Source organism: Phyllostomus discolor, chromosome 1 (assembly GCF_004126475.2).
Source record: "Phyllostomus discolor isolate MPI-MPIP mPhyDis1 chromosome 1, mPhyDis1.pri.v3, whole genome shotgun sequence".
NCBI lineage: Eukaryota > Metazoa > Chordata > Mammalia > Chiroptera > Phyllostomidae > Phyllostomus > Phyllostomus discolor.
The window spans coordinates 156,833,931-156,860,004 of NC_040903.2; the positions used below are offsets into that span (position 1 = coordinate 156,833,931).

The following is a 26,074-nucleotide window of genomic DNA, read 5'->3' on the forward strand; positions in this document are numbered from 1 at the left end:
TTTTGGTACCATCATAGTCTAAATTTGCAGCTCTAATTAATAAAACCCAGTTCTACCAGGGCCTGAGATTATAAGCCTGAATTTCTGCCCCTGCCATCTGATCAGTGTGTTGTCCTTGCCTATATCATTCAGGTCTATTGTCTAACCTTTTTGTCAGACTTAATGAAAGCAGAGCTTGTGGTTACCTGCTGCTGACCCTTATACTGAGGCCTGGTGCTAGTTAAAGGTCTCAGCTCTACAGTTGCTATGGAAACTGTCCCCTTCATCTCCCTATACCTATTCTGGCATTCTTTTCTGATTGCAGAAGAGAAGGCCTACACCTCTCACCATATTCTTTGCCAGACTGGAATCTTCAAATGATGAGGCAAAGGTGTCACAAAACATTGTCTCCTGTGCTGTATAGGGTGAGGCACCCCCACCATCTGATATTCTATCAGTACTTTTTACTTATCCCTCTCTGCTACAAAAAGGATTGTCAAAGCCATGTCCAATTTTTTTTTGAGATGTAATTAACATATAATATGTCAGTCTCATGTAGGACCATGTCCAAATTGATTGAAGAATGTTCTGGCTATTTTGCTACAACACATGCTCCATGATAGGGCAGAGGATTGCTGTGAGGTACTTAACATGCAGACAGTGGTCAATCCTCCTCAGGACCTCCAGAGAGAAAATGGATCAGAACAAACATGCTCTCAGGCAGCCTTTGCTGGACCGGGTAATGTGCTGCTTTCCACCGGATACCATCTCCCAAATGTAAGGCAAATGAGATCCAAAAAAGTGCTGCCAGAGTCCTAGGGTGAAAGGAAGGCTCTCTGTCTGATACTTACATCTACAGAATGATTAATGTCCTGGGTAAAAGAGCTAAAGTGCAGAATAGGTGGTGGGGACATGTTGAGGAATGGGTGAGGGTAGACTTACAACACACACCATTTTTATAAGGATGTTCCAGTCAGACATAAAATAGTGGCAGCCTCCTTAGTCCTTTTCCCCAAATCCTGGTTCTTTGGTTTTAGAAGACTCAACCCTTTCCTTGGTTCAAATATTGCCCCTTCAGTCTTAAAAATTCCCTGCGGGGAAGTAATAATATCACTGTCTCCAAAGGTTACACAAGTCACTGTGTCACACACATTGCCTGTAGTTGGGAAAGTCTTTCCTGGGTTTTACTCCTATCCCCCTTGCTGCAGTCTGAGTTCACTGCACGCCAGTCCTGCACTCAGCATAGATGGAGTCCAGCCAACCACTATCTTTGGAATAACAACTCACCAGGGACTCAGGGCCGGAAGGTCATTCTGTCCCTCCAATACTGCGCAGCCTTCCAGAGCAATCCCAGGGGCTAGGGCAATGAGGACACGAAAACCGAGGAAGGAGTCTAAGACCCTGGCAGGCAGAGACAAAAAAAAAAAAAAATGCGCCAGACAGACAAAGATAACACAGACACAATGACACAGGTGGAGACAACAACACAAAACTGAGATAGACAGGGACAAGATGGCTCCCTCAGTTCGGGCGAGGCTGCGGAATTGCAGGATTGCCAGATAGTACTTAGAGGGGAAACATCCTAACTACAAGGTTGCTTCGTTGCCCAGGGAATCGACTCGCCCCTCCATCCGGCCCCTCAAAATCCCCACCCCTGCCAGAGGCGGAGTGGGAGCTCCGGAGGGAGAACCAGTCGGTGAGGAAGAGGGCGGTCCCCTCAAGCCCCTGGCAGCTGGAGACTGCAGAGCCTAGCGTCCCCTCCGCAGCCCGGCCCCTGCGGCGCCAGTGCTCCGCCTCCTACCAGGCAACAGCCAATGAGTGGCTCCTGCCGCCGGCCTTTAAGAGCCGCGCGCACTCTCCCTGCAGCGGACGCAGCCGGCCTAGCATGCCAACGGAGTTTCCATGGAGACCGAGGCTGGGCCCTGGTGGCCACGCGGCGTTACCATGGAGACAAGTCTCGGGCTGGGGCTCCCAAGCCTGGGCTCTCCGCTGTCTCAAAACCCCACGGAGCCGCTGTGCGATGTCAGAGCCGCGGTGGCGGCGGCACGCTGGGACCCGCGGAAACATTCTTTGCTCATCGTGATCGGCGATATCGGTACTGAGAGTCAACTGAGGGCCGTGCGGGCCCACCTTGAACAAGGTGAGCCGCTGTCCTGGCTGTGCTCGGGACATCCTCCATCCCGAGCTTCTCCGCCATCTGCATTTACCTCCCAGAGCGTACGTCTGCATCCTCCATCCCTACTGGGCACTTCCTGAAATCCGGGCGCCCTGTTAACCTGATTCACCAGCCCCTGTCACCTGCATCTTCCACGTCAAGCGTCCGTGTCCTCCCGAGCTGCCAACAAACATCTCGCTTCCCCATCCTTCCCGCACACCCCATGGCATTCCGCAGTCTCCCTGAGGCGGGGTAGCTCTGTGCAGCCCCGGGGTCCGCTCTGGCCACACCCTCTTTCCCCGCACTGTCTCGGTCCAGATGTCCTGAAAGTCCTCACCTTCCCCTGAAGAAAGAGTCTATGTCCCTACCTTAGTTTCTTCTTTAGGATCCCTGCACAGGCACAGGGTGCATTCTGAACGCTGCGGACAAATCTCAAATCTCCCAATGTGGACAGCCAACCTGAGAGAGTGACCTTTGTGGCCACAAGCTCCTCAGTCCTCACCTCCCTCCCCAGTTGCCAGCCAGTGTCGCAGTGCTGCGGAGCCACCTGCGGGTGGAAGTAAGCCTCGAAGGGGTGGAGGCAAGGAGGGGGACATAGAAGGAGAGTCTAGAATCCTACTTAGCTGTAAAAACAGTGAAGGCATCCCCCAGTATCTGGAAATAGGCCCTTAGGTGTCACTTCTAGCAGAATTGGGCAACTCTGCAAGAAAATTCCTACATACAAACTCACTAGTAATTACCAAATTTAGCCTAAACTCTGTCCCTCTCCCTCTGGCTCAGGCAAGGCCCAAGAAAAGCACAGGATGTGAGACAGACCTAGGCACTAACCACCTTTCTTAAAGACATCAATGAGACTGATAATGGCGGCTGTCCTTATCCTGTTCCTCTCCTTGCCCCTCTTGTGAGCTTGGAAGTGCTCCCTGAAGTACAACCTCTCCTACCTTATCTAGAGCCCTCTTTGTTTCTTTTTCTCTCACAGGGATTCTCTCCTGGAACATTGACTTATCATCCTTTGATTTGAACGAACAATTGAGACTCTTCATTACCCGGCACCTAGCTCACTTCTCTTCAGAGGTCAAAGGTTAGGATTAGTGTCATTTGTCTCAGTCCTTTGGGTGAGGGTTGGTCACAGAAGAGCAGAGGTCCACTCTCCCTGGCAGAATTGGCCTTGTGGGAGATTTGGGTAGTGGAGATGGGAGGGACTCCTCACAGGAAAGTTGTAAAGCTCCATAGCTATCCCTATATACCAGTACATTTCAAAGAAAGATGGTATGATGGTGGAAGGAGCCTGGAGAATGTAATTTTGCCTGAGAAGAAGGTGGTTTGTGGACAGCTGTTGACTGTTGCACTAAGGAAACAAGGTACTTCTCATGACCAATCAATTATCTCTCATGCACAATTCACACTCTTTTCTGTTCCCCTTTCTGTGAACCCCAGCCTCCTTGCTTCCCTTCACAGAGACCCTTGAATCCCCCACTTTACTTTCCCAGATCCTTGCTTAGAACTTTCCCTCAGCCTCCACAGCATACTTTCCAGGTTTCAGGGTTTCTGGTTCCTTCTTTGGCTCAGCCATCAGGTGTCCAGAGCAGAGCAGAAATCTGGAACAAAAGGCGATGAGTACCATCCAATCCAGGGTGGAAGCAGGGTCTCCTGGAATTGCTGCTACAAGAGCTAGTTACACTTTGAGGTTTGACTCTGAGATGAAAGTTTACAGGGTGCAGTTCCCCATTCTGCTGAGTGGAAGAAATGCCTCATATATTTGAGAAAATAATATTTTAAGAGCTATTGTTCCATGACAGTATCTGTGGGGAGACTGCAGAAAGTCCTACATCCCATTATAAAAGTGTTGGGCATTTTGGTTATGTTTTCAGTAAATGACACACCAATCCATGTGCCAGTGACTGTACGGAATATAAAATCCATCCAACTCAACAGCTACTGCATCAAGTGACTGACTCATATCTTATATAGACGTTTCTCAATTATTCAATATAGTAAATAGTGACACACACGCACCCTCTTTTCCCATTCTTCTTGCTAACTGCCACATCTTTGGTCATTTCCCCAATCACTGACTCCTCTGGAGATGCTCCTGGAGAGAGAAGACAAGGTGAATATGACTAATGCTTTATTATCCTAGGAATATGCACAGCATTTTAAAAATGTGAGGCTGGCATCCTCTTGATGTGACTGGCTTCCTGTGAGGCTAGCCACCCACTGTTTTGAGACTGCCTTCTGTTTAGAACTACTCTCACGTCATGGCTTCCTCCATTAGCACTGATGATTGAAAATCTATAGTTGTACCACTTATTACTCCATGGAGCTTTAGTGCAAGATTGGATAAGGGGATGATAGCAGATGAAATTAATGACTGAACTGAAGATTCGGAAGTATCTGCTGATGTTAATAATTTATACTGAATTCTCTAATTTTTCCTTTTGGCCACAGAGACTTTAAGATTAGTCTGCTTTCTGGAATGATGTATAAATGTACAGAATTTAAACCAAAATACTTAGCTATTTTTAAATTAAGATTCGGGGATGCTTGGGAAGGTGCTTTACTGGGAGATACATAGGTACTCTCAGGGACCTCTCTGAAACAAGCACTGATATATAAACACCTACTAGATCTTTTTGATCTAACAGTTATGCCTTGATGTCCTCAAGGGGCTTAGGGTCATACACCCAAGATCGGGGCTTACTTTAGCCTACTGAATTTTTTTAGGTTTTGACATTTTTTTGGTGGCCTGTGTCCCTGGAGAATAGTGGAGAATTTCCTGGAAAAACCCACATGGTGCTCCAGACAGCCACAGCCCCACCCCTGCTGGCTCCTTTTTCAGCTGTCCCCACAAACAACAAACAGTCAGCCTAGAGCAGCTGCAGATACTGCCCCTCCCTTCAGCCTCCCTTTTATAGGGAGGCAAAGGGAGCCAGATGGCTAGAATGGGCTCCAGGGGATATGCTAGTACCTTATGACTTTGTTTGGCCACCCCACAGGCTGGGCTACCATCCCTCTCACCTCTCCTTAAGCCCTCAACTGAAATGCTTAGAAAGGGGACAAAAATGTACCTTACAATGACAAGGAGAGTGCAATCATTCCTAGCCACCTCCCTCCACACGGTCACACACTAGGAAAAGCAGGGACCTTCCAATGGAGAGTCAGTGGTCCAGCTCCTCCTAGTGGTCAAATCTGGTAATGGCTTTCCCAGGTGAAATTTGCACCAGGTAGACAGTCTCTAATGGTGACTTGCAGACTTCCTTTCTAACCCCTGCAAAAAGCTGGAGCTCCTAAGCATTATAAAACAAACCCAGAAACAATTAGGACCATGGAAAACTGAGTGTAAATGACACCCTGATACTACTATTATTGGGCACCTATAGGAAAGGGAGAGGGCTTCATAATTTATAATCCATGATTGGTATTCTAGGATTCTAAAACACATAGGCTGAAGGGCCAGTTTGGAGGTCTTCTGTATGACTCTCTAATACCACTGATGTGCTCAGGAAATGCGAGTTCTGTTACCTTCAAACAAGAAAACCATTCTGAATGAGCAATGAGAGAGCAGCTCACTGGCCTCTACAACTGGGGTTTGCGTTGCTGTCTAAAATGAGAAAGCAGGGACACGAATAGTACTTGAAGTCCTTTCCTGTGGGCACTTCCAGTTCTGGGTTTACCTGAGAGCTGAGGGTACTCTAGAGTTGGTCTTGTTTGAGATTGTGATTTAGGATTTTCCTTATCACTTACATGAGCTCTCACAAATCTGCTACAAAAGGGAGACAGATATCCAGTGGCATTTGTACATTGCAGGTTTAGGATTCTAGGAATGAAGCATTTTTTCATCTTTTATGCCATTCACTCCTCACAGCATTACTGGAAAATGGTACTAATATCATACTCGTTTTATAGTTCAGAAAGCAAGCTTTCAGAGAGGTTAAGTGAGTCGTTTAATTGCATGATTAGTGAAATGGTAGAGTCAGGTCTCAAATCCAGGACTTTGAATCTCACTTTGTGTCTGGTCTCAGGCCTCATTCTCATCTTTGGTATGTCTATTTGATTGCAGCGGAGCCTAGGAACACAGCAGGTGAAGGATTGGTTGTGGTGGGTGGCGGTCCAGAGGGTGAGAGCTGAAGAAAAACTCCACTATGAGTTGGAAATATGCCCAGGGTGTGGCCCTTAGGGGTAGCAGCTGAGAATAAGGATGGGCTCTGCATTGGGGTGGGAAATGTTATTTTGTTCTCAAGCCAATGTCTACTCAATTTCCCTCTTAGCACGCCTCAGAGAGACCTAGAAAGCAGAGAGGAGATAGAAAGAAATAAAAAGTATGAAGTTGCAGAAGGAAAGGTGTTTCCTTTTTGTGATGCTCGGAACTCAGCCTGGTTTGTGTTGTGTAACTCTGCAGATGGCTTCATATATCCAAACGGGGCTGTTGCCATGTTGCTGCTTTGCATCCCTGGATCTGAGCAAGGATTCCTCCCCCTCTACACCCCCTTCTCCCCAGTACTGGTGACTCAGCTCTCCTCTACTCTGGTGGCAGTTTGGGGGGGGGGGGGGCGGGGAGGGATGCTGAGAGCAGAGACTATTTTGGCTTCTCTGACCTTCAAAAACAATTCTTGGCTGCCTGGGGCAAGGGTGGGGTTGGTGCGGGGGTGTGAGTGTGTGGATGTCAATGTGTGGAAGGCTTTAGGAGTTGGTCAGGCCTGGGAAGGTTGACGGAAAGGAAGAGGGCCGGAAGGGTTTTGTGGGAGCATGAGCATCATCAGGTTGGAACTCAGTGCTAGAGCTCTCCAGATCCTCCTAGATCCTAGATCCTTTTGAATGCTAGAGCGTGTAACTGAATCCGAGACAGAGGTAGAGAGTAAGGGGAGCAGGGCCAGTATTAGAAGGATTAAGACAGTATAAGACAGCCCTGGCCCATGTGGCTCAATCGGTTGGAACATCATCCTGTGATTGAAAACTGAGTTGAGGGTTTGAGATGTTTCTCTCACATGATGTTTCTCTCTCTCTCTCTCTCTCCCTCTCTCTCTTCCTGTCTCTAAAAGCAAAGAAAAAAGTGTCCTCTGGTGAGGATTTAAAAAAAAAAGGATAGTATGAGACAGAGACATCAAAGAGACATAGAAAATTGCAGAGATAAGGAGAGAACAGGGACCCAACACTCTACAAAGTCATTATAAGATTTTTTAAAATCCAAAATTACTTTATGTTGCATTTAATAAATGGCCTATAGTAAGAAACCTTGCTTAGGCTGGGGCCCTGGTGATCCTCTTTGGTCCCTGTTAACTATTTCACTGAAAGGCAGGAAGCACCCTGCCTCTTCATACCGATGACCCAAGAATTCCTGGCATCACGGCCTGTGTGGTTACTGTGCTGTGCTGTATTGGCATAGAACCACATGCTCCCAGTGTTCCTGTGCCCCACCCCGGGTTGTCGAGGACCATGTGTCCACTCCAGAATTTCAAACTACCCTCCAACCTAAAATGAGACTTATTCTGCTTTCCCTGGGTTTCTGCAGCTATGGCCCAAGAGCCGGCAGAACTCAGCGCAAGTCCCGTCCCCAGCCTTCATCTCAAGCACTCCCCTCACTCCTACTCCTAGCTTTCAGGCCCCCAGCCCCTTTGTCTCCTGTCCCTCCAGGGATTGAAGGTCACTCCGGGGTCTGAGGGGAGAGGCAGCAGATGGTTCCTGCCAGGAGGGGGAGGCCCAGGCAGCCCTCACCTCCTGTGTCCCCCACAGCGTGCCACAGCACAGGGCTTTGGTCTTTGGCTGATGCTAGAAGAGTATCTCTTGATGAAGCAAGGTTGGGGGAGAAGGGTTCTGTGGGCCTTTTCCCCAGGCTTTTTGCGCTGCTAGACAACTCCTCAGACCCCCCAGAGACCAGGAGAGACACTGGAGCGCTGACATTGTGAAGGCAAAGAAACAGTTAAGTCTCCAGTGCATCGTCATGGACTAGCCTCTCTTCCCCGCCCCGGCGCCGCCCTCACCATCAAGCGCCCCCGCCCCCCCCCAACTCCCACCCTAAGTGCTGCAGACTCTTCCCTGAAGCTGCCGGCTCAGGCCGGAGCTTCAGCCTCCATGAGGGGCTCCATCCCACACCCAGGGTAAGAACCATATCGGACCCGAAGGGCTTGGCATGGGGAGTGGGGGGGTACTGTGATCTGGAGGTGGGATGGGGGTAATGAGAAGGGGGTTGATACCTAATTGGTGTGTCTGAAACTGGACCAGTGGGGTGGGCAGGGTGAGGGAACTGAGAAGGACAAACATTACTGGCTTTGGGGCCACCCTGGATCCAGAACCAGGCAGGGGCCAGTGAGGCCAGGACAGTGACAGTCCACCTCTCAGGCTGCGCTGGGCTGGGAGACATCAGCTCAGGGGCAGCAGCAGAGGGTGGTGTCACTGGCTCTGCCTGGCAACCTGGGTGCTGAAAGAGTTTGGGGCTGTGTCTTTGGGCAGAGGCAGAAGAATCTGAGGGAAAGGCGGATGTTATGGGGATGTACCTAATGGGAGGGTCCCTGGGTGTCAGCTGCTCGATTGCTCAGCTGCTCCTATGCTGGGGGTGAGCGGGACAGTGAGTTTTTGCCAAGTAAGGGAAGGTGGGGACGCTGTGGAAAAGAAGGGAGGAAAGGGTCATTGAGACGTGGCACGCACCTCTTCACAGACTGACCTATTTGCATTGGGCTCCAGCATTCCCTGAGACTAGCCTGAGACTGGGACGCGAAGTGCCCCCCAGACCTTTCCGGCTCCCTCTGGAGATAGAGAGGCCACTCTGGAGATTAAAGCACTGCTTCCCGAGCAGCTGCCCTGCATTCCCAGTCTTGTCAACCCCACACTGGTTCCCAGCCTCAGCCCCACCCCCACCTCATCTCTGCTTCTCTTCCCAAGATGGGGGCTCTTGAATAGAGGAGCCAGTTTCTTCTCCCTCTTTGCGTTCCCCCCTCCCTAACCTCCCCATGCATAGGCAGCCAAGAAAATGACTTGTCATGCTGGGGTGGGGGCGGAGCTGGAGCCTGAGCTCAGTGCGCACACTCACACACACTCACACACTGCGGCAAACTGCAGCTGCCGGAGCGGGCCCCCCCTCCCCTCTGCCTCACTGCGGAGACACCTGCCCTCCTGCCGACTCAGCCTCAGCACCCGCAGCCCACCCCCACCCCATCACTGGCCAAGGGAAGTGACGGTGACTCACAAGAAGTCCTCTCCAAAGAAAAAGGAAAAACAGTCCATTCCTTGTGGTGGGATTGCTGGGCGAGTAGAAGAGAGAAACAGTGCTTTCTCCCAGGCCTGAAGAGGAGGGGCACAGGGTATAAATCATGTAGTTGCCAGTCAGCACTGGAGAGCACTTGGGTGAGGGAGAGGGTGCGCCACCAAGACAGGACACGGGTCAGAGAAGTCTGGTGTTTATAAACAGGGGACTGCAGGGACTAAGGGATTGGGGGAGGCGGGGATAAGAAACAAATCAGTCTGTACCACAGGTATTTCTCTTCCTGAGTCTTCTAGCTCAAATGTGCAACTTTGTGGTGTGTATGGAGATGGGGGGTAGCAATTGCCCTTCTAAATGCAAACTACTTAGAGCTAGCCTAGAGCTAGCTGTTCCCTCACCTGCCCCAGCCCAGCTCCTGCCTTCCTCTGAACTGACCTCAAAGTTTCCCTCAATCCCCAAGTGAATAGAAGAGACCCCTTGAAGTCCTCGTGGGCACCACCCACCCTACGTGGGGTTTGCTTCTCTGACACCCTCCATAGTTAACCTCCCCTGCAGTTACAACTGCAGCCCCTTGCTGCCAGATCTGCCCGATCCTGGCACTAAAGCTTTTCCACTTAACAAAGGCCCTGGCCCCAGGCTCCTCTTGCCAGAGCCCCAGAAAGAGGAGAGAGCTGGGTCACAGTAGAGGGTCTTGTGGAAGGTTATAAACCCTCCCACCAATATCCTCCAGATTGCCCACTCCATGGGCCACCTGTTCACCTGTTTGTAAGGTAGCTTCACTGTGTGCTGCAGTTGGGAAGGGCAGGAGCAGGACATGACAGCATCCTTCTTTAGTATCTTCTGTCTTAACTTTCTTGGCTGTGTTGCTTGGCGTTTCATGTGAGAGTGGGGAATGGCCTGGGGAGCACTCAATCTTTCCTTCCTTATTTTTCTTTTCTTTTTTAGAGAGAGGATGGGGGGAGAGAAAGAGAAACATCAATTTGTTGTTCCACTTATTTGTGTATTCATTGGTTGATTCTTTTTTTCTTTTTAAGGAATTAGAAGCACAGGGGAGGGACATGTAGACTTTTTAAATTCTCACCGGATGATATGTTTATTGATTTTAGAGAGAGAGGAAGGGGGAGAGAAACAGAGAGAAACATCAATCTGTTGCCTCCCGTGAGTGGGGATTGAACCCATAACCTTTTCGTGCATGAGATCATGCTCCAACCAGCTGAGCCACCTGCTCAGGGCCACTGGTTCGTTCTTGTATTATCCTTATTTGTTTCCTGTTTTGAACTGCTAACACCCCTTTCCATGGCAGAAGGCCCACCGGAGACGGGCAAGGATGGAAGGAGAAATTGTTCATAAGGGATGGGCGGTTGGGTCATGGACCGGGCCTCTGTGGCACCTAGGGACATGATGGTGAGGTGGGAGGGGGAGCTGTGAAACCTTTGGCGGTGGGAACAATATGACGGGGTACACTTGTGATTGCAGGCTTGGACTCTCAGGAGCCAGCGAACAGAACAAGAAGTTATAGTCCTACTTCTACTCTTTGAATTATAAAGCCCCAAGAGTTTAGGTAGTGCAGACTTCTCTTAGTCTTTTGGAATGGGAATTCTGGTCTTGGATGGGGTCGGAAAGGAGGATGGGGAGTCTGAAAACACTGCACAGAAATGCCCATCTCTTAACTTCCAGGCACTCTGCTGGCATGAAAGCCCAAGGCAGACATAGGCTAGGGAGGAGAGAGCTGAGTGTGGATCATGTCCCAAGAGCCCTCCCTGCAGCTGAGCCCCCTATCCCCAGGCAGCACCAGGAGCTTAGTGCTCTAGAGGGACAAAGCTTCTTGTCAACTAGGCAGTCTGAGGCGGGAGTTCCAGGCAGAGGGTGTGGCAGTTGAAGGGGGGAGAAGATGGACTGTGTGGAAGAGGAAAAGAGGAAGCCCAGAAAGGCAAGGGCTAGAGGAGCCTGTGCCTTGACCTTCGTCAGCAGTATCCAAAGTGGCAGGATCTAAGAATAGCCAGGCTTCTCTTTCTGTTAAGCCCCACTTTCTGGTAGTGCATTGTTTTCCCTCCTGCCCTGCACAATGCCTCTCTATTTTAGTCTGTACCCACTGTCTTCAGTATAAACCCCTGCGTCTCTCCCTCAGGCCAGAGGACCCTCTGCCACCAGAGTGAGATCCTAGAAACCATCATCCTGGTAAACCCCAGTGCCGACAGCATCAGCTCTGAGGTAAGGCCAGGCCTTGCCACAAGGGCTGGTTTGAAAGCGTTGTAACTCACCCTTTCAGTACTACTACTGTAATGCCAAGAATTTCTGGACTTGCGTTTCAACCATTCTTTCTCTGTCATCTAAGCTGCCTTACAGTCTCCAGCCCCACTCTGGAGCGTTGTGGGCATATCAGTGGGGAGCATGTCCTTGCAGAACTGAGAGGAAAACAGGAACATTTCATGCCGTTCCCTGGGTTTCCTACATCTGTGACCACACCGCTCCTTCCATTCTAGGTTCACCATCTCCTTAGCAGCCCATCAGCTCACAAACTACTGATATTGAGTGGGCAAAATTTAGAGCCAGGGGGAGACCTCATCCTGCAGAGTGGTACCTACTCCTATCAAAACTTTGTCCAGGTTCTTCACAACCCAGAGGTAAGTTCCATGTCTGTATGTCTGGGAGGAACAGAATATGGGATAAAACTAGAGCTGTGGGGAGGCATCCAAGGAAGGGGAAATCTCATATTGCTTGACCATCCGGGGTTCTGGCAGAAAGGTCAGAGATTACCTTGGTAAGTGGTGGAGATTAGCAGAGTGAATCTGAATCAGATTAAGACAACCCCAATGACCTGATCAGCCTTCTATCTCCCATTACTCTAGATTTCCCAATTGCTCAGCAATAGAGACCCTGGGATCCAGGCCTTCCTCACCGTGTCCTGCTTAGGGGAGGGTGATTGGAGCCATCTGGGACTATCCAGTTCCCAAGAGACCCTGCATCTCCGACTAAACCCTGAGTCCACGTTGCCGACCATGGATGGTGTGGCTGAGTTCTCCGAGTATGTCTCTGAGACCGTGGATGTGCCATCCCCCTTTGATCTGCTAGAGCCCCCTACCTCAGGGGGCTTCCTCAAGCTCTCCAAGCCTTGCTGCTACATCTTCCCTGGCGGCCGAGGGGACTCTGCCCTTTTTGCTGTTAATGGTTTCAACATCCTAGTGGATGGTGGCTCTGATCGCAAGTCCTGCTTCTGGAAGCTGGTGCGGCACCTGGACCGCATTGACTCGGTGCTGCTCACACACATTGGGGCGGACAACCTGCCAGGCATCAATGGACTCCTGCAGCGCAAGGTGGCAGAACTAGAGGAGGAGCAGTCCCAGGGCTCCAGCAGCTACAGCGACTGGGTGAAGAACCTCATCTCCCCTGAGCTTGGAGTTGTCTTCTTCAATGTGCCTGATAAACTGCGGCTGCCTGATGCCTCCCGGAAGGCCAAGCGCAGCATTGAGGAGGCCTGCCTCACTCTGCAGCACCTAAACCGCCTGGGCATCCAGGCCGAGCCTCTGTACCGTGTGGTCAGCAACACCATTGAGCCACTGACCCTCTTTCATAAGATGGGTGTGGGCCGGCTGGACATGTATGTCCTCAACCCTGTCAAGGACAGCAAGGAGATGCAGTTCCTCATGCAGAAGTGGGCAGGCAATAGCAAAGCTAAGACAGGCATTGTGCTGGCTAATGGAAAAGAGGCTGAGATCTCGGTGCCCTACCTGACCTCTATCACTGCTCTGGTGGTCTGGCTGCCAGCCAACCCCGCTGAGAAGATTGTGCGTGTGCTTTTTCCAGGGAATGCTCCCCAGAACAAGATCTTGGAGGGCCTGGAAAAGCTTCGGCACCTGGACTTTCTACGCTACCCTGTAGCCACACAAAAGGACCTGTCTGCTGGGGCTGTGCCTGCCAACCTCAAACCCAGCAAAATAAAACAGCGGGCTGACAGCAAGGAGAGCCTCAAGGCCACTACTAAGACAGCTGTGAGCAAACTGGCCAAACGTGAGGAAGTGGCCGAAGAGGGAGCCAAGGAAGCCCGCTCAGAACTGGCCAAGGAGTTAGCCAAGACAGAGAAGAAGGTAAAGGAATTGTCTGAGAAGCCCACAGAGAAGCCTGCCAAGCCTGAAAGGGTGAGGACAGAGTCGAGTGAGGCATTAAGGGCTGAAAAGCGAAAGCTGATCAAAGACAAGGTGGGGAAGAAGCACCTGAAAGAAAGATATCGAAGCTGGAAGAGAAAAAAGACAAGGAGAAAAAGGAGATCAAGAAGGAGAGGAAGGATCTCAAGAAAGATGAAGGTAGGAAGGAGGAGAAGAAGGATGCCAAGAAGGAGGAGAAGAGGAAAGATATTAAACCTGAGGTCAAGAAGATTTCCAAGCCAGACCTGAAGCCCTTTACCCCTGAGGTACGTAAGACCCTGTACAAAGCCAAGGCCCCTGGAAGAGTCAAGGTGGATAAGAGCCGGGCTGCTCGTGGGGAGAAGGAGCTGTCTTCTGAGCCCCGGACACCCCCCGCCCAGAAGGGGGCTGTACCCCTTCCAACAGTCAGTGGGCACAGGGAGCTGGTCCTGTCTTCCCCAGAGGACCTCACACAGGACTTTGAGGAGATGAAGCGTGAGGAGAGGAGGTTGCTGACTGAACAGAGGGACGTAGGACTAGGACAGAAACCTCTCCCTGCGGACACTGCAGGGCAGGGACTCCCAAGCACAGCTGGCCAAGGGATACCACCCTCTGTTCCAGGGCTGGAACAAGAAAATACCGTGGTAAAGGAGAAAGAGGTTGTCCCAGACAGCCCTGACGAACAAGGCAGCAAGGATAGAGGCCCAAACTCTGGGACTGAAACAGAGGAAGAGAAAGAAACCTGGGAGGAAAAGAAGCAGAAGGAAGCAGAGAGGCTTCCTGATAGAATAGAAGCCAGAGAGGAAAGTGAACCTGAGGTAAAGGAAGATGTGATAGAGAAGGCTGAGTTAGAAGAAATGGAGGAGTTGCACCCTTCAGAGGAAGAGGAAGAGGAAGAGACAAAGGCTGAAGGTTTTTACCAAAAACATATGCAGGAAGCCTTGAAGGTAACTCCAAGGAGCACGGGGACTCTCAGGGCCCGGGAACTGGGATTCCAGGGAAAGGCCCCTGAGAAGGAGACCTCATCATTCCTAAGCAGCCTGGCTACACCTGCAGGAGCTACTGAGCACATCTCTTATATCCAGGATGAGACAATCCCTGGTTACTCAGAGACAGAGCAGACCATCTCAGATGAGGAGATCCATGATGAGCCAGAGGAGCGCCCAGCTCCACCTAGATTCCCTACAAGTGCATATGACCTCCCTGGGCCTGTAGATCCTGCCCGCTTTGAGGCCAGTCAGCCTGCAGACAGTGTTGTTCCTGTCACCTCCAGCAAAGGCTACGGAGCACCAGAGACCGAACTCACCTACCCTCCCAACATGGTGGCTGCCCCTTTGGCTGAAGAGGAACATGTGTCCTCGGCTACCTCAATCACTGAGTGCGACAAGCTTTCCTCCTTCGCCACATCTGTGGCTGAGGACCAGTCTGTGGCTTCACTCACAGCTCCTCAGACAGAGGAGACAGGCAAGAGTTCCCTGCTGCTTGACACAGTCACAAGCATCCCGTCATCCCGCACTGAAGCTACTCAGGGCTTGGACTATGTGCCATCAGCTGGTACCATCTCACCCACCTCCTCACTAGAAGAAGACAAGGGCTTCAAATCACCACCTTGTGAGGAGTTCTCTGTGACTGGAGAGTCAGAGAAGAGAGAAGAGACTGTAGGGAGGGGCTTGCCTGGAGAAAAGAGCTGTGGAAGAGAAAGTGGAGACTGCAAAGGTAGAGATATCCGAGAAACTTCACAGTCAATATGGAACCCCAATGTTTGGTGCTCCTGGGCACACCCTTTATCCAGGGGAACCAGCCCTTGGAGAATTGGAGGAGCGCTGCCTCAGCCCAGATGACAGCACAGTGAAGATGGCCTCTCCTCCACCATCAGGTCCACCCAGTGCCACCCATACACCCTTTCATCAGTCCCCAGTGGAAGAAAAGTCTGAGCCCCAAGACTTTCAGGAAGCAGGCTCCTGGGGAGACACTAGGCGTACACCAGGTGTGGGCAAGGAAGATGCTGCAGGGGAGACAGTCAAGCCAGGACCTGAAGAGGACACACTAGAGGAGGGGGAGAAGATGCCTCCTCCCAGAAGCCCCAGGCTCAGGAGGCAGCCATCAGTATTGCTGGGGGACATACAGGCTACACCATCCAACTGTTGCCAGAACAGGATAAAGCAATAGTCTTTGAGACTGTGGAGGCACGAGAGCCCATGGGCCCAATTCTAGGAATGGAAACCCTTCCAAGAGATTTGAGGACATCACTCCAAGAAACTGGTGAACCTCAGAAAACTGAGGTACTCCAATTTCCTGACCAAAGCCTCTCCTCTGATGATGCAGAGTCCCTCTCTGTCCTCAGTGTGGTCTCCCCAGACATTGCCAACCAGGAAGCCATCCCCAGGTCACCCTGTGGCCTGACAGAACAGCATCTACACAAAGACCTTTGGCCACAGGTATCTCCAGAAGACACCCGGTCACTTTCTCTCTCAGAAGAGAGTCCCAGCAAGGAGACCTCTCTGGATATTTCTTCGAAGCAGCTCTCTCCAGAAAGCCTTGGCACTCTCCAGTTTGGGCAACTAAACCTTGGAAAGGAAGAAAAGGAGCCCCTGTTGCAGGCTGAGGACACTTCTCAGCACCTAGCCCCCATGTCTATTCCAGAACCCCTGCAGCCGCAGTGTCTCCCCCCACAGATGGGAATGCTGGATACTCTGCACAGATGGACATCACAGATGAGAGCCCTGATGGAAAATTACCTGCCAGCTCCTTCTCTCACTCGACACTGTTGGGAGATGGGAAGCACTCACCTGAAGTGACCACGAGCCCTGGTGAACACATTCTGACGCCTGATAGCTCCCTCACCAAGAGTCTTGAGTCTTTGCCAAGCCCTGCCATGGAAGACATTGCCATGAAGTGGGAAGGTAAAGTTCCAGAGTTGCAAAGCAGAACCCCAGAACCAAAGGATGAAGTCCTGCAGCAGGACAGAATTCTGGAGCAGAAGGATATTGTTATAGAGCAGAAGGGTACAGCCATCCATCAGAAAGGTGAGGCTCTGGAAGAAAAGAACAAGGCTGTGGAACAGGAGGATAAGACCTTAGAACAAAAAAACAGAGGTGTAGGACAAAGGGACACAGTCCTGGAAAAGAAGGACAAGCCCCTGGAACCAAAAGACTTAGAACAAAAAGAGAGAGACTTAGAACCAAAAGACAAGGCCCAGGAACAGGAGTGTGTGGTCCCCAAAGAGAAAGATGAAACCATAGAACAAAAGGTCAGAGAATTTGGACATAAAGACAAGGTTTCAGAGGACAAGGTCTCTGAACTGAAGGCCAAGACCTTAGAACAGACAGACCAGGTCCCTGAACAGAGGGACAACACCCAGGAACAGAAGGACAAGGTCTTGGAAAAGAAGGATCAGGCCTTAGAACAAAATTACTGGGCCTTAGGACAGAAGGATGAAGCCCTGGAACAAAACAATAAGGCTCTTAAGCTGAAAGACAAGGCTCTGGAGGAGATGGACAAAACTCAGGGGCAGGAGAGCACAGTGCAGGAGAAAACCATGAAACCAATGAAGATCCAAGAGGAAAAATCTTCAGAAAAAGTTGAGGTTGTAGAACAGAAGGAAGAAGCTCTGCTGGAAAAGACCAAAGCTCTGGGGTTGGAAGATAGCCCAGTGCAGGAGGACAAGGCCTGGGAGCAGGAAAAGAAATACTGCAAGGAGCAGGATGTAGTCCAGGAGTGGCAAGAAACATCTCCAAATGGAGGGGAGCCAGTTGGAGAACAGAAGGAGCCCACCCGGACATGGGAGGACACAGCTCCTGAGCAGGAGGACAGGTACTGGAGGGGCAGAGAGGATGTGTCCCTGGAACAGGACACATACTGGGGGGAACTGAGCTGTGAACGGAAGGTCTGGTTTCCTCATGAGCTGGATGGCCAGGGTGCACGGCCACGGTACACAGAGGAACGAGAGAGCACTTTCCTCGATGAGGGGCCAGATGATGAGCAAGAAGTACCCCCCTTGGAACACGTGCCCCAGAGCCCCTGGGCCTCAGACTTCAAAGGTTTCCAGAAGTCCTCATCACAGAAGGGGCTGGAGGTGGAACGGTGGCTTGCTGAATCGCCAGTTGGGCTGCCACCAGAGGAAGAAGACAAGCTTACCCGTTCCCCTTTTGAGATCATCTCTCCTCCAGCTTCCCCACCTGAGATGGGTGGACAGAGGGTTCCTCCGACTCCAGGACAAGAGAGCCCTGTCCCAGAGCCTAAGCCCATGCCACCCATGAGGAACGAACCTTCCACCCCCTCATGGCTGGCTGACATCCCACCATGGGTGCCCAAAGACAGACCCCTGCCCCCTGCACCCCTGTCCCCAGCTCCAGCTCCCCCAACCCCTGCCCCTGAGCCACACACTCCTGCATCCTTCTCTTGGGGCACAGCTGAGTATGACAGTGTGGTGGCTGCAGTGCAGGAGGGGGCAGCTGAGTTGGAAGGTGGACCATACTCTCCTCTTGGGAAGGACTACCGCAAAGCTGAAGGGAAAAGGGAAGAAGAAGGTCAGTCTGGGGCTCCTGACAGCAGCCCCCACAGCTCAAAGATCCCAGAGGCCAGTGAGAGCCATGCCACCAAGGAGCCTGAGCAGACGGAGCCAGAGCAGAGAGAGCCCACACCCTATCCTGATGAGAGAAGCTTTCAGTACGCTGACATCTATGAGCAGATGATGCTTACTGGGCTTGGCCCTGCATGCCCCACTAGGGAACCTCCTCTTGGAGCATCTAGGGATTGGCCCACGCACATCTCAACCAAGGAGGAGGCTGCTGGTCGAAACACATCTGCAGAGAAGGAGCTTTCATCTCCTGTCTCTCCCAAGAGCCTCCAATTTGACACCCCACCCTTCAGCTATGCCGCCCTGGTGGGACCCACTGTACCACCTAGGCAGGAGCCTGATCCAGGGCCAGGTGTGGAGCCCAGCCTCATCCCCCCTGCAATACCCCCCCGTGCCCCTATCCCTCTGAGTAAAGGCCCAAGCCCCCATCTTAATGGTAATACCCTGAGCTGTAGCCCAGATAGAAAAACCCCATCCCCCAAGGAATCAGGCCGGAATCACTGGGATGACAGTATTAGTGACTCAGAGCTAGAGAAGGGGGCTCTGGAGCAGCCAGAGAAAGAGGCCCTGTCTCCAAGCCCCCCTCACCCCATCTCTGAGGAGCTCCCTAAACTGTGGCCTGAAGGTGAGGCACATAGCAGCCCTTCCTCAGACTCACACCTGGGTCCTGCCCGACCAAGCCTGGACTTCCCTGCTTCAGCCTTGGCTTCTCCTCAATGCAGCCAGTTCCCCCACAGCTTCCCTCCCCCGCTGAACCCCGCTCAGCACCCTGTGGCTCCCTTGCCTTCTCTGGGGACCGAGCTCTGGCTCTGGCTCCAGGGCCCCCCACCAGGGCCCAGCATGATGAGTACCTAGAAGTGACCAAGGCCCCCAGCCTGGACTCCTCACTGCCCCAGCTCCCATCACCCAGCTCTCCTGGGGCCCCTCTCCTCTATAATCTGCCACGACCTGCCTCACCAGCCCTGTCTGAAGGCTCCTCCTCCGAGGCCACCACACCAGTGGTTTCGAGTGTGGCTGAGCGCTTCCCTCCCAGTCTGGAGACTGCAGAACAGGGGTCTGTAGAACTGGTTCCAAGAATGGAAGCAGCTGCCCACAGCCTTTGGGACCTCACTCCTCAGAGTCCAGCACCTCCAGCTTCATTGGACTTGGCCTCTGCTCCGCCTCCAAGCTCGCCTAGAGACATGTTTGATGGTTCCCTATCCTGCCACCTGGAGTGCTCAGTGGCAGCCACCAAGAAGCCAAGCTCCTTCCAAGGTCCCTCTGGGGATAGTGCCACCAATGGTCCAACTGAAACCAGCCCCAATCCCCCAGACCTTGCCTCAACCAAGGCCGAGAAAAAAAGAGGCTGAAGGCTACCCTGCCTGGGAACGTGGGGCCTGGACTGAGGGAGCTGAAAGCAGCTCCCAGCCAGACATGCTGCTCTCCCCTGAGCAGCCACTGTGTCCTGGAGGGACCTCTGTTGGCCAGCCCAGAAGTGTCTCCCCCCAGATGGAGGCCGGGCCCCAGGGATGTGCCTCTGAGCCCCTGCCCCACCGTGGGGAGCTCTCCCCATCCTTCCTGAACCCACCTCTGCCCCAGTCCACAAATGACAGTGACCCCTCAACTGAGGAAGCTCAGCTGGTAGGGAGAGTGGGAAGGCGCCGGGGTGGGGGGCCCTGGAGCCACAGGGGGCCCATGTCCTGTGGCAGATGAGACACCCCCAACGTCAGCCAGTGATTCGGGCTCCTCACAATCAGATTCTGACGTTCCACCAGAAACTGAGGAGTGTCCATCCATCACAGCTGAGGCGGCCCTCGACTCAGATGAAGATGGAGACTTCCTGCCTGTGGACAAAGCTGGGGGGGTCAGTGGAACTCACCATCCCAGGCCTGGCCATGACCCACCCCCTATCCCCCAGGCTGACCCCCGTCCATCCCCTCCCCGCCCTGATGTGTGCATGGCTGATCCCGAGGGGCTCAGCTCAGAGTCTGGAAGGGTAGAGAGGCTACGGGAAAAGGAGAAGGCACAAGGGAGATTAGGGCGCAGAGCCCCAGGCAGAGCCAAACCAGCATCTCCTGCACGGCGTCTGGATCTTCGGGGGAAAACGTTCACCCACCCCTGGTAAAGGGCCTACAGATCGAACATCCCGGGTCCCACCCCGGCCACGTAGCACTCCAAGCCAGGCCACCCCAGCAGAGGAAAAGGATGGACACAGCCCCATGTCCAAAGGCCTAATCAACGGACTCAAGGCAGGACCGAGTAAGTATGATGTGAAAAGTAGGAGAGATTGTGGGTTGGGGCTGGGTGTGGCTGGTCTAAGACTCCGGGAAGGGGAGGAAGGGAAGGAGGGAGAAGGTTGCCACAAGCAGTCTACTTTCCCTCTACAATGAGTCCTGGCTTGTCCCTACAGCAGCCTTGGGTTCCAAGGGCGGCTCTGGCCCCCCTGTATATGTGGATCTCGCCTATATCCCGAATCACTGCAGTGGCAAGACTGCTGACCTTGACTTCTTCCGACGAGTACGTGCATCCTACTATGTGGTCAGTGGGAATGACCCCACCAATGGCGAGCCGAGCAGGGCTGTACTGGATGCCCTGCTGGAGGGCAAGGCCCAATGGGGGGAGAATCTTCAGGTGAGTGGCAACAGATGTCAAGGAGGTAATCTGGTCCAAGCTTACTCAGAGGCAGTAGTGGAACATAGTCTTTATTCATAAAAGCACTGAGTTATTTATTTATTTATTTATCAAATGACCTTTAATTGAAATATTTTCATTTGTAGTTCTTAACTAGCCAGGCATCCCCCTGCACCACACTGTTGATGTCATGTATGATGTCACGAGGGTGGCGGCCATCAACATTGCAGCCCACAGAGTGGGCCGTCCCCAGGATCTCTTTAATGGTTCCAGAGAGTTCTCTAGCTGAAAATCAGTGCCACATCTGTCAGGCAATGTTGACAATCTCACCAAAAGTGATAGTTCCACTGTGCTTAATGTTTTGTTTTGTTTTTTTTCTTCTTTCTGTCTTATGGTGATTCTTTGAGGGCTCTGATGATCAGAGCAGAGGCAGAAGGCACTGCCTCAATCTGGGCCTGTCTGTTCTGTGTGGTCAGTTTCACTGTAATCCTCAGACCTTTCCAATGACAGGTTGCTTTGGCGATGTCATCACCAACCTTTTTTGGAGACATGCCCAGGGGGCTGATCTTGGGGGCCAGGGCAGATGTGGCACCGACTTCCCTGCTGGTGCACCTCAGACATATGACTTTGATCTCCTTGGGGTTGAACTTTGGTGGCATGGTGGAGGCAGCTAGTGTCGGATTTGGGACAATGAAAGAAAGTTTCACCTTTGCCTCCTCCAAGCAAAAATCAGGGACTGAGCCCTTTCTGTGGGCAGTGGGACTGCCTCCTTGACCATCAGGTGTTCCTTCTCCTCACTTCCCTTCCCTTCCTAGTCTCACATCAGACATGTCTTGTCTCCCTCCTAGGTGACTCTGATCCCTACTCATGATACAGAGGTAACTCGTGAGTGGTACCAGCAGACTCACGAGCAGCAGCAACAACTGAATGTCCTCGTCCTGGCTAGCAGCAGCACCGTGGTCATGCAGGATGAGTCCTTCCCAGCCTGCAAGATTGAATTCTGAAAGAACCCCTCTCCTTCCCAAGGATCTGTTCCCCAAATCCCTTAGAGAATGGCTACTGCTGAGTCCTTTGGGTTGGGGGACATGGGAACTGGGGAAGGAGAGGGCGGGGGACAGGATGTCTTGTGGGGACTTGGGCTGGACTAAATGGGAAGGATTGTCCCTTCCCCTCATCCATACCTGAGAGAAGTCTCAAAACCAAAGGTAACAGATAGGATAGGGGGGAGGGCACAAAATTAGGACAGGAGGTCATTTTATGCCTGAGAACCCTGGAGTGACACCCTCGTCTAGCACAGCCAAATGCTGGGATTGGGTGGGGAGTTAGTATGGGTCATCTCAGAGCACAACCTCCTCCCTCGTGGAGGGAGATCATATCACACCCCTAGGGACCTCTTATTTATTTAGCATCCCAAGGAAGGATATCTAGTATTAACTTACATGACCTGGGGGCAGAATACTGTCAGTGAGGTGCCCAGAGCTGCACCCTTCCACCTCCCATCCACTTACCCACCAGGGTTGGGTTCCAGCAAGGGTCCAGGGTACACCGCTGCTACACTGTCCCACTGCTTCCCTCCATATCTGAATGTCTCAGTCCAAAACTTGAAGCTCTTTTGACCAACAGACTGGTGAGAGAATGAGCTCATCCTCCCAGTCCTTGCTTCACCACACACATCCCAGAGCTGTGACCAGACCAGGCCTCCTGGGCAGCACAAAGGGGCAAGGAGAGCCCAGCCCCAAACCCAGAATTTTCCAAGCTCCCTAACCTATTAAAGTTTTCACCTACCCATTCCAATTATCCTGATCCCCTTCTCATCCCTGCTTGGCTTCTCTGCATGTGGTCATCTACTGTGGCCGGGTGTGTAATGGGTTAAAAATAAGCCACTGCTTGACATCCCAACATTGACACCCCAGCAATGTGTGAGTCCCCCAACATTCCACTGAACCATCCTGCAGCTGAAATGGGAACGCTGGCTGCCTTTCTAGCCCTAAACTCTTGGATAGAGAGGATCTGGGAGGTGGAGGCCATGCCAGAGGACTTGGGGAAAATGAGAGGGAGGAAGGATGGGGAGAGGAAGCTGAGCTAAAGCTTAACTCCTACTGAATAAGAGGAAAACAGGCTGAAAATACCATCTCAGGAGAGGACCTCACCCCAAGCAAGCCAATGAGCAGTCCTGCCAGACTACTGCTGGACTGAGAAATCCAGACGCTCATCAGGGCTCGGCTTCTCTGCCAAATGACTGTGGGAATCAAAATGAGCCCGCCTGTGTTCTTCCTAGCTCCCACCCTCCCCGTGCTGCTGTGTTCTGCTCCTCCCCACACTTCCCTGCTCTAGTTCCCAGCTGCTGTAATGGAGCTGCCTTCAACTCTAACAATAAATCAAGTTCATTAGAGATGCTGCAGTGCTGCTTAGGCTTTTTCTGACTCCACATGTTGCTTAGTTGCTGGGCCTTGGTTTCCTCTCTTCTTCTCCAAGCCTAGTCAATTTATCTCAATGTCTGATAACTGGAAGCAATTCCAGGACCCAGAGAAGCCCAAGAACATAGGGTGGGTGAAGCGAAAAAGGATATGAGGAGCCAGCATAACTTCTGAAAATGGGTGAGAATACCTGAACCAAGCGTGGGGACATACATTTGGTTTAGGTGAGGGAAGAAGGGCAGGGGGTCTCCATGGGGTCAAGAGCTGAGGATTGAATGACTAGCATCAGACACTTCGGAGAGGGGAACAAGGAAAAAATAAGGAGTGTAGGGGCCATAAGGAGTCCAGAGCCTACTGAGGTTGTAAATACCTCTTACTTGTGCAGTCAGGACTTTCATGGAGTAAAATGTTGGTTTTTCCCCCTGGAGTGAAACCCTGCATAGTCCTGGGTATGTCAGGAGAGGCCTCCTTGTGCATGTGAATATATGGGCAGGAGGACTTCCAGCCCTCCTAGTGTTCTGGGCTCTCCCAATGTAAAGATGTCAAGGGGGTAGAGAAAGAGCATAACCCCTTTATATCAACACTTCCTGACACTCCAAAGCATCAGAGAAAAAAATAAGGGGGTGATTCCAAGGAGCTGGTAAAAAAGTATTGTGTACCCTCTGGGGTTTCACAGAGATAGACCCTCTCCTACAACACTACTCATGGAGACCTTTTAGGGTAGTGGACTGATTGCCATAGTAACCTCCTGGGATGCCAGATCTCTGTATTTGTACAGCCCATCCCCACTCAACTACAAAGGCTTCTGACTGGTTCAGATTAATTCAGTAACAGATATGATTGACTTATAGTCACATTCATTCTTGAGTTCACAAGGACATCATCGCCACCACTACCTTTCTCATTATTTCATATTTATTGAGCACTCATAATGTTCCGGCCCCCCACTCCAATGATGGCATTATCCCTTTTACCCACCCCCCATTCCCATCCCCAAATCTTTGGGAAAAGCTTCATAATCACAACTGGCCCTAAAGATGCAATGATATAAGGACAAACCTCTTGGGGACACTGGAGTGTTTGTTCTTTGGCCAGTCTGTCCCTGGCACTACTACAGAAATATATATATATATATGTGTATATATATAATCTTTGCTCATGTCTGTGCAATATTTATCTCTGCTGATTGCTTAAAATAGAACCTGATTTTCTCTACTGCAGTATCTCCTAAGCCAAACAGCCCCACAACAAAAGGAGGCCCAGCTTCATAGATTGGCCAAGAACTCCCAGAGCATTTTAAATAGTTTCTCTGAAATTTTCACAGCAATCCAACACCTATTTTCCCAGAGAGCTACTGCCCAGAGGAATGGAACTTGGGGCACCTGGGGATGATATGGATATACCCATAAGCCCGGTCTAAAGGTTAGTGGCCATGATGGATGTTTGTTTGGGAAGGGGACTCTTCTTTCCCAGGCATTTCAGACAGCCGTCCTGGGCCCATCTGAGGAGTGCTAGCAAAGACAAGAGTCTCCCTGAATGCACATATGGTCTAAGGGTACCTTGAGAAGTTGTGAATGTTTCTTCAGAAAAGTGAAGACCTTGGAATCCCTTTTGCACTTGTCCCCGGATGGTGTCTTCAGCAGTTAAGAGGCATTTCCTTTAACAATTGGGGATTTTCTGGGTTGCTCAGAGGTGGCTGGGTAATAAGAGACCAGCTCACCCCTTGAAGGAAATCCTATTCAAGTCTAATGGCTTGGTGAGGAGTCAATGGCTGCTTTGAACATGAAATTGGCCCCTCACCAAGCTCAGCTCCAGCACCCGTATGCTTCAAGCCAAGAGGACTGCTTCCTCAGACACCTCTGGTAAGGTCCAAGGCCTCATGCTGGCAGATAATTTAGCCAACAGAAAAAGCTGCTAGCTCAAATGGCTGGTACAGTGTAACACCATTAATGAGAAAATGATTAATCACATGTTGCTGGTGGAAGGGGTGAGTTTTGATCACGGGCTAGAGACTGGCTCTGAGGGTTTGGATCACTACATGGATACTGGGCTTGGGGAACATCCTCCCCAGGCAGCTGCTCAGTCACATCATGGACCACCCAGGACTGCTCGTTAACCTTCTCAGAGACTTCCTGGATCTGTAGGTCACTCTCCTCAGGGAACTCTTGGGATAGTGTATCAACCTCAGGGATATCCTGAGACAACAGATTGGTGGCAGAAGCCTCTTGGGCCAGTCTGCCAACCTCCAAAGAGAACTCCTGGCATGGTTGGCTGAGCTCCTCAGGGATCTCTTGGGCTGCTTTGACAACTTCCACAAGGCATTTCTGGACCAGGCCACCAACCCCTTCAGGAAGCCCATGGACCAGCCTGCCAACCTCCACAGGGACCCCCTGACATGGCTGGTTGACCTTCTCAGGGTTCTGCTGGCAAAGTTGGCAAGTTTCCTCAGAGACTTTCTGACACAGTTGGCTGATCTGAGGGACCTCCTGGCATGTCTGGTTGACATCGTCATGGATCTCCTTGCATGGCTGGCTGTTGTCAGGGACCTGCTGGCAAGGCTGGCTGTCCTTCTCGTCAACTTCCTCACATGTCTGGCTGGTTTCCACGGGTAGTTCCTGTAGGGACTGGCTTGGTACAAAAGGCTCTTGCTCCCCTTCTATGGGGAGCTCTTGTGCTCCATCCCCCGGGATCTTCTGGTGCAGCCCAGGGCCTTGACATTCTTCAGTCACACGTGAACTTAGAGAGGGTTGACCACTGAAGCCAAAATGGCAGTTACCATCCACTGCAGTAGGGGAGGAAGGACCAGCACTGGACACGGTGCTAGAAGGGCCACTGCTGTCTGTAAAGCAAATTCAGAAGACCAAGTCAGGCAAGCTGGAAGAGTAGGTTCTACTCTACATATGTAGTTCAAGTGCCAGAAGAGATAGCCTATTTTACTCTGTCTTAGGGAAATAAGGCCTGAGTACTTCTAAGTCATGCAAAGACTCCCAAGTTAGCCCAGCCCAGAAACTGTTGCTC

The 26,074-nt window shown here is 51.7% G+C and overlaps 2 protein-coding genes and 1 pseudogene across 27 annotated transcripts in view; 1 reads left to right on the forward strand and 2 right to left on the reverse strand.

Annotated features, from left to right (window-relative positions):
- Window positions 1-1,752: 1,752 nt before the first annotated feature.
- Window positions 1,753-23,031, forward strand: MAP1A (microtubule associated protein 1A). Its single transcript, XM_028506986.2, is given in 15 exon segments — window positions 1,753-2,119; window positions 3,114-3,215; window positions 11,458-11,540; window positions 11,813-11,953; window positions 12,179-13,544; window positions 13,547-15,132; window positions 15,134-15,527; window positions 15,530-16,096; window positions 16,099-18,729; window positions 18,732-19,363; window positions 19,365-19,673; window positions 19,675-20,106; window positions 20,108-20,267; window positions 20,419-20,639; window positions 21,488-23,031. Coding segments are annotated over 15 exon segments (9,018 nt in total). The 5' UTR covers window positions 1,753-1,881; the 3' UTR covers window positions 21,644-23,031.
- LOC118502017 lies at window positions 20,761-21,490 on the reverse strand (annotated as a pseudogene).
- A 193-nt stretch (window positions 23,032-23,224) lies between the features above and the next one.
- The window catches only part of PPIP5K1 (diphosphoinositol pentakisphosphate kinase 1), a 39,925-nt gene continuing 37,075 nt past the window's right edge, over window positions 23,225-26,074 (reverse strand). For all 26 annotated transcript variants that reach the window (XM_036032389.1, XM_028505425.2, XM_036032367.1 and 23 more), the window contains one exon: window positions 23,225-25,895. In XM_036032389.1, coding sequence (XP_035888282.1) covers window positions 25,018-25,895 — 878 coding nt within the window. In that variant the 3' untranslated portion in view covers window positions 23,225-25,017. The remainder of the gene's footprint in view (window positions 25,896-26,074) is intronic.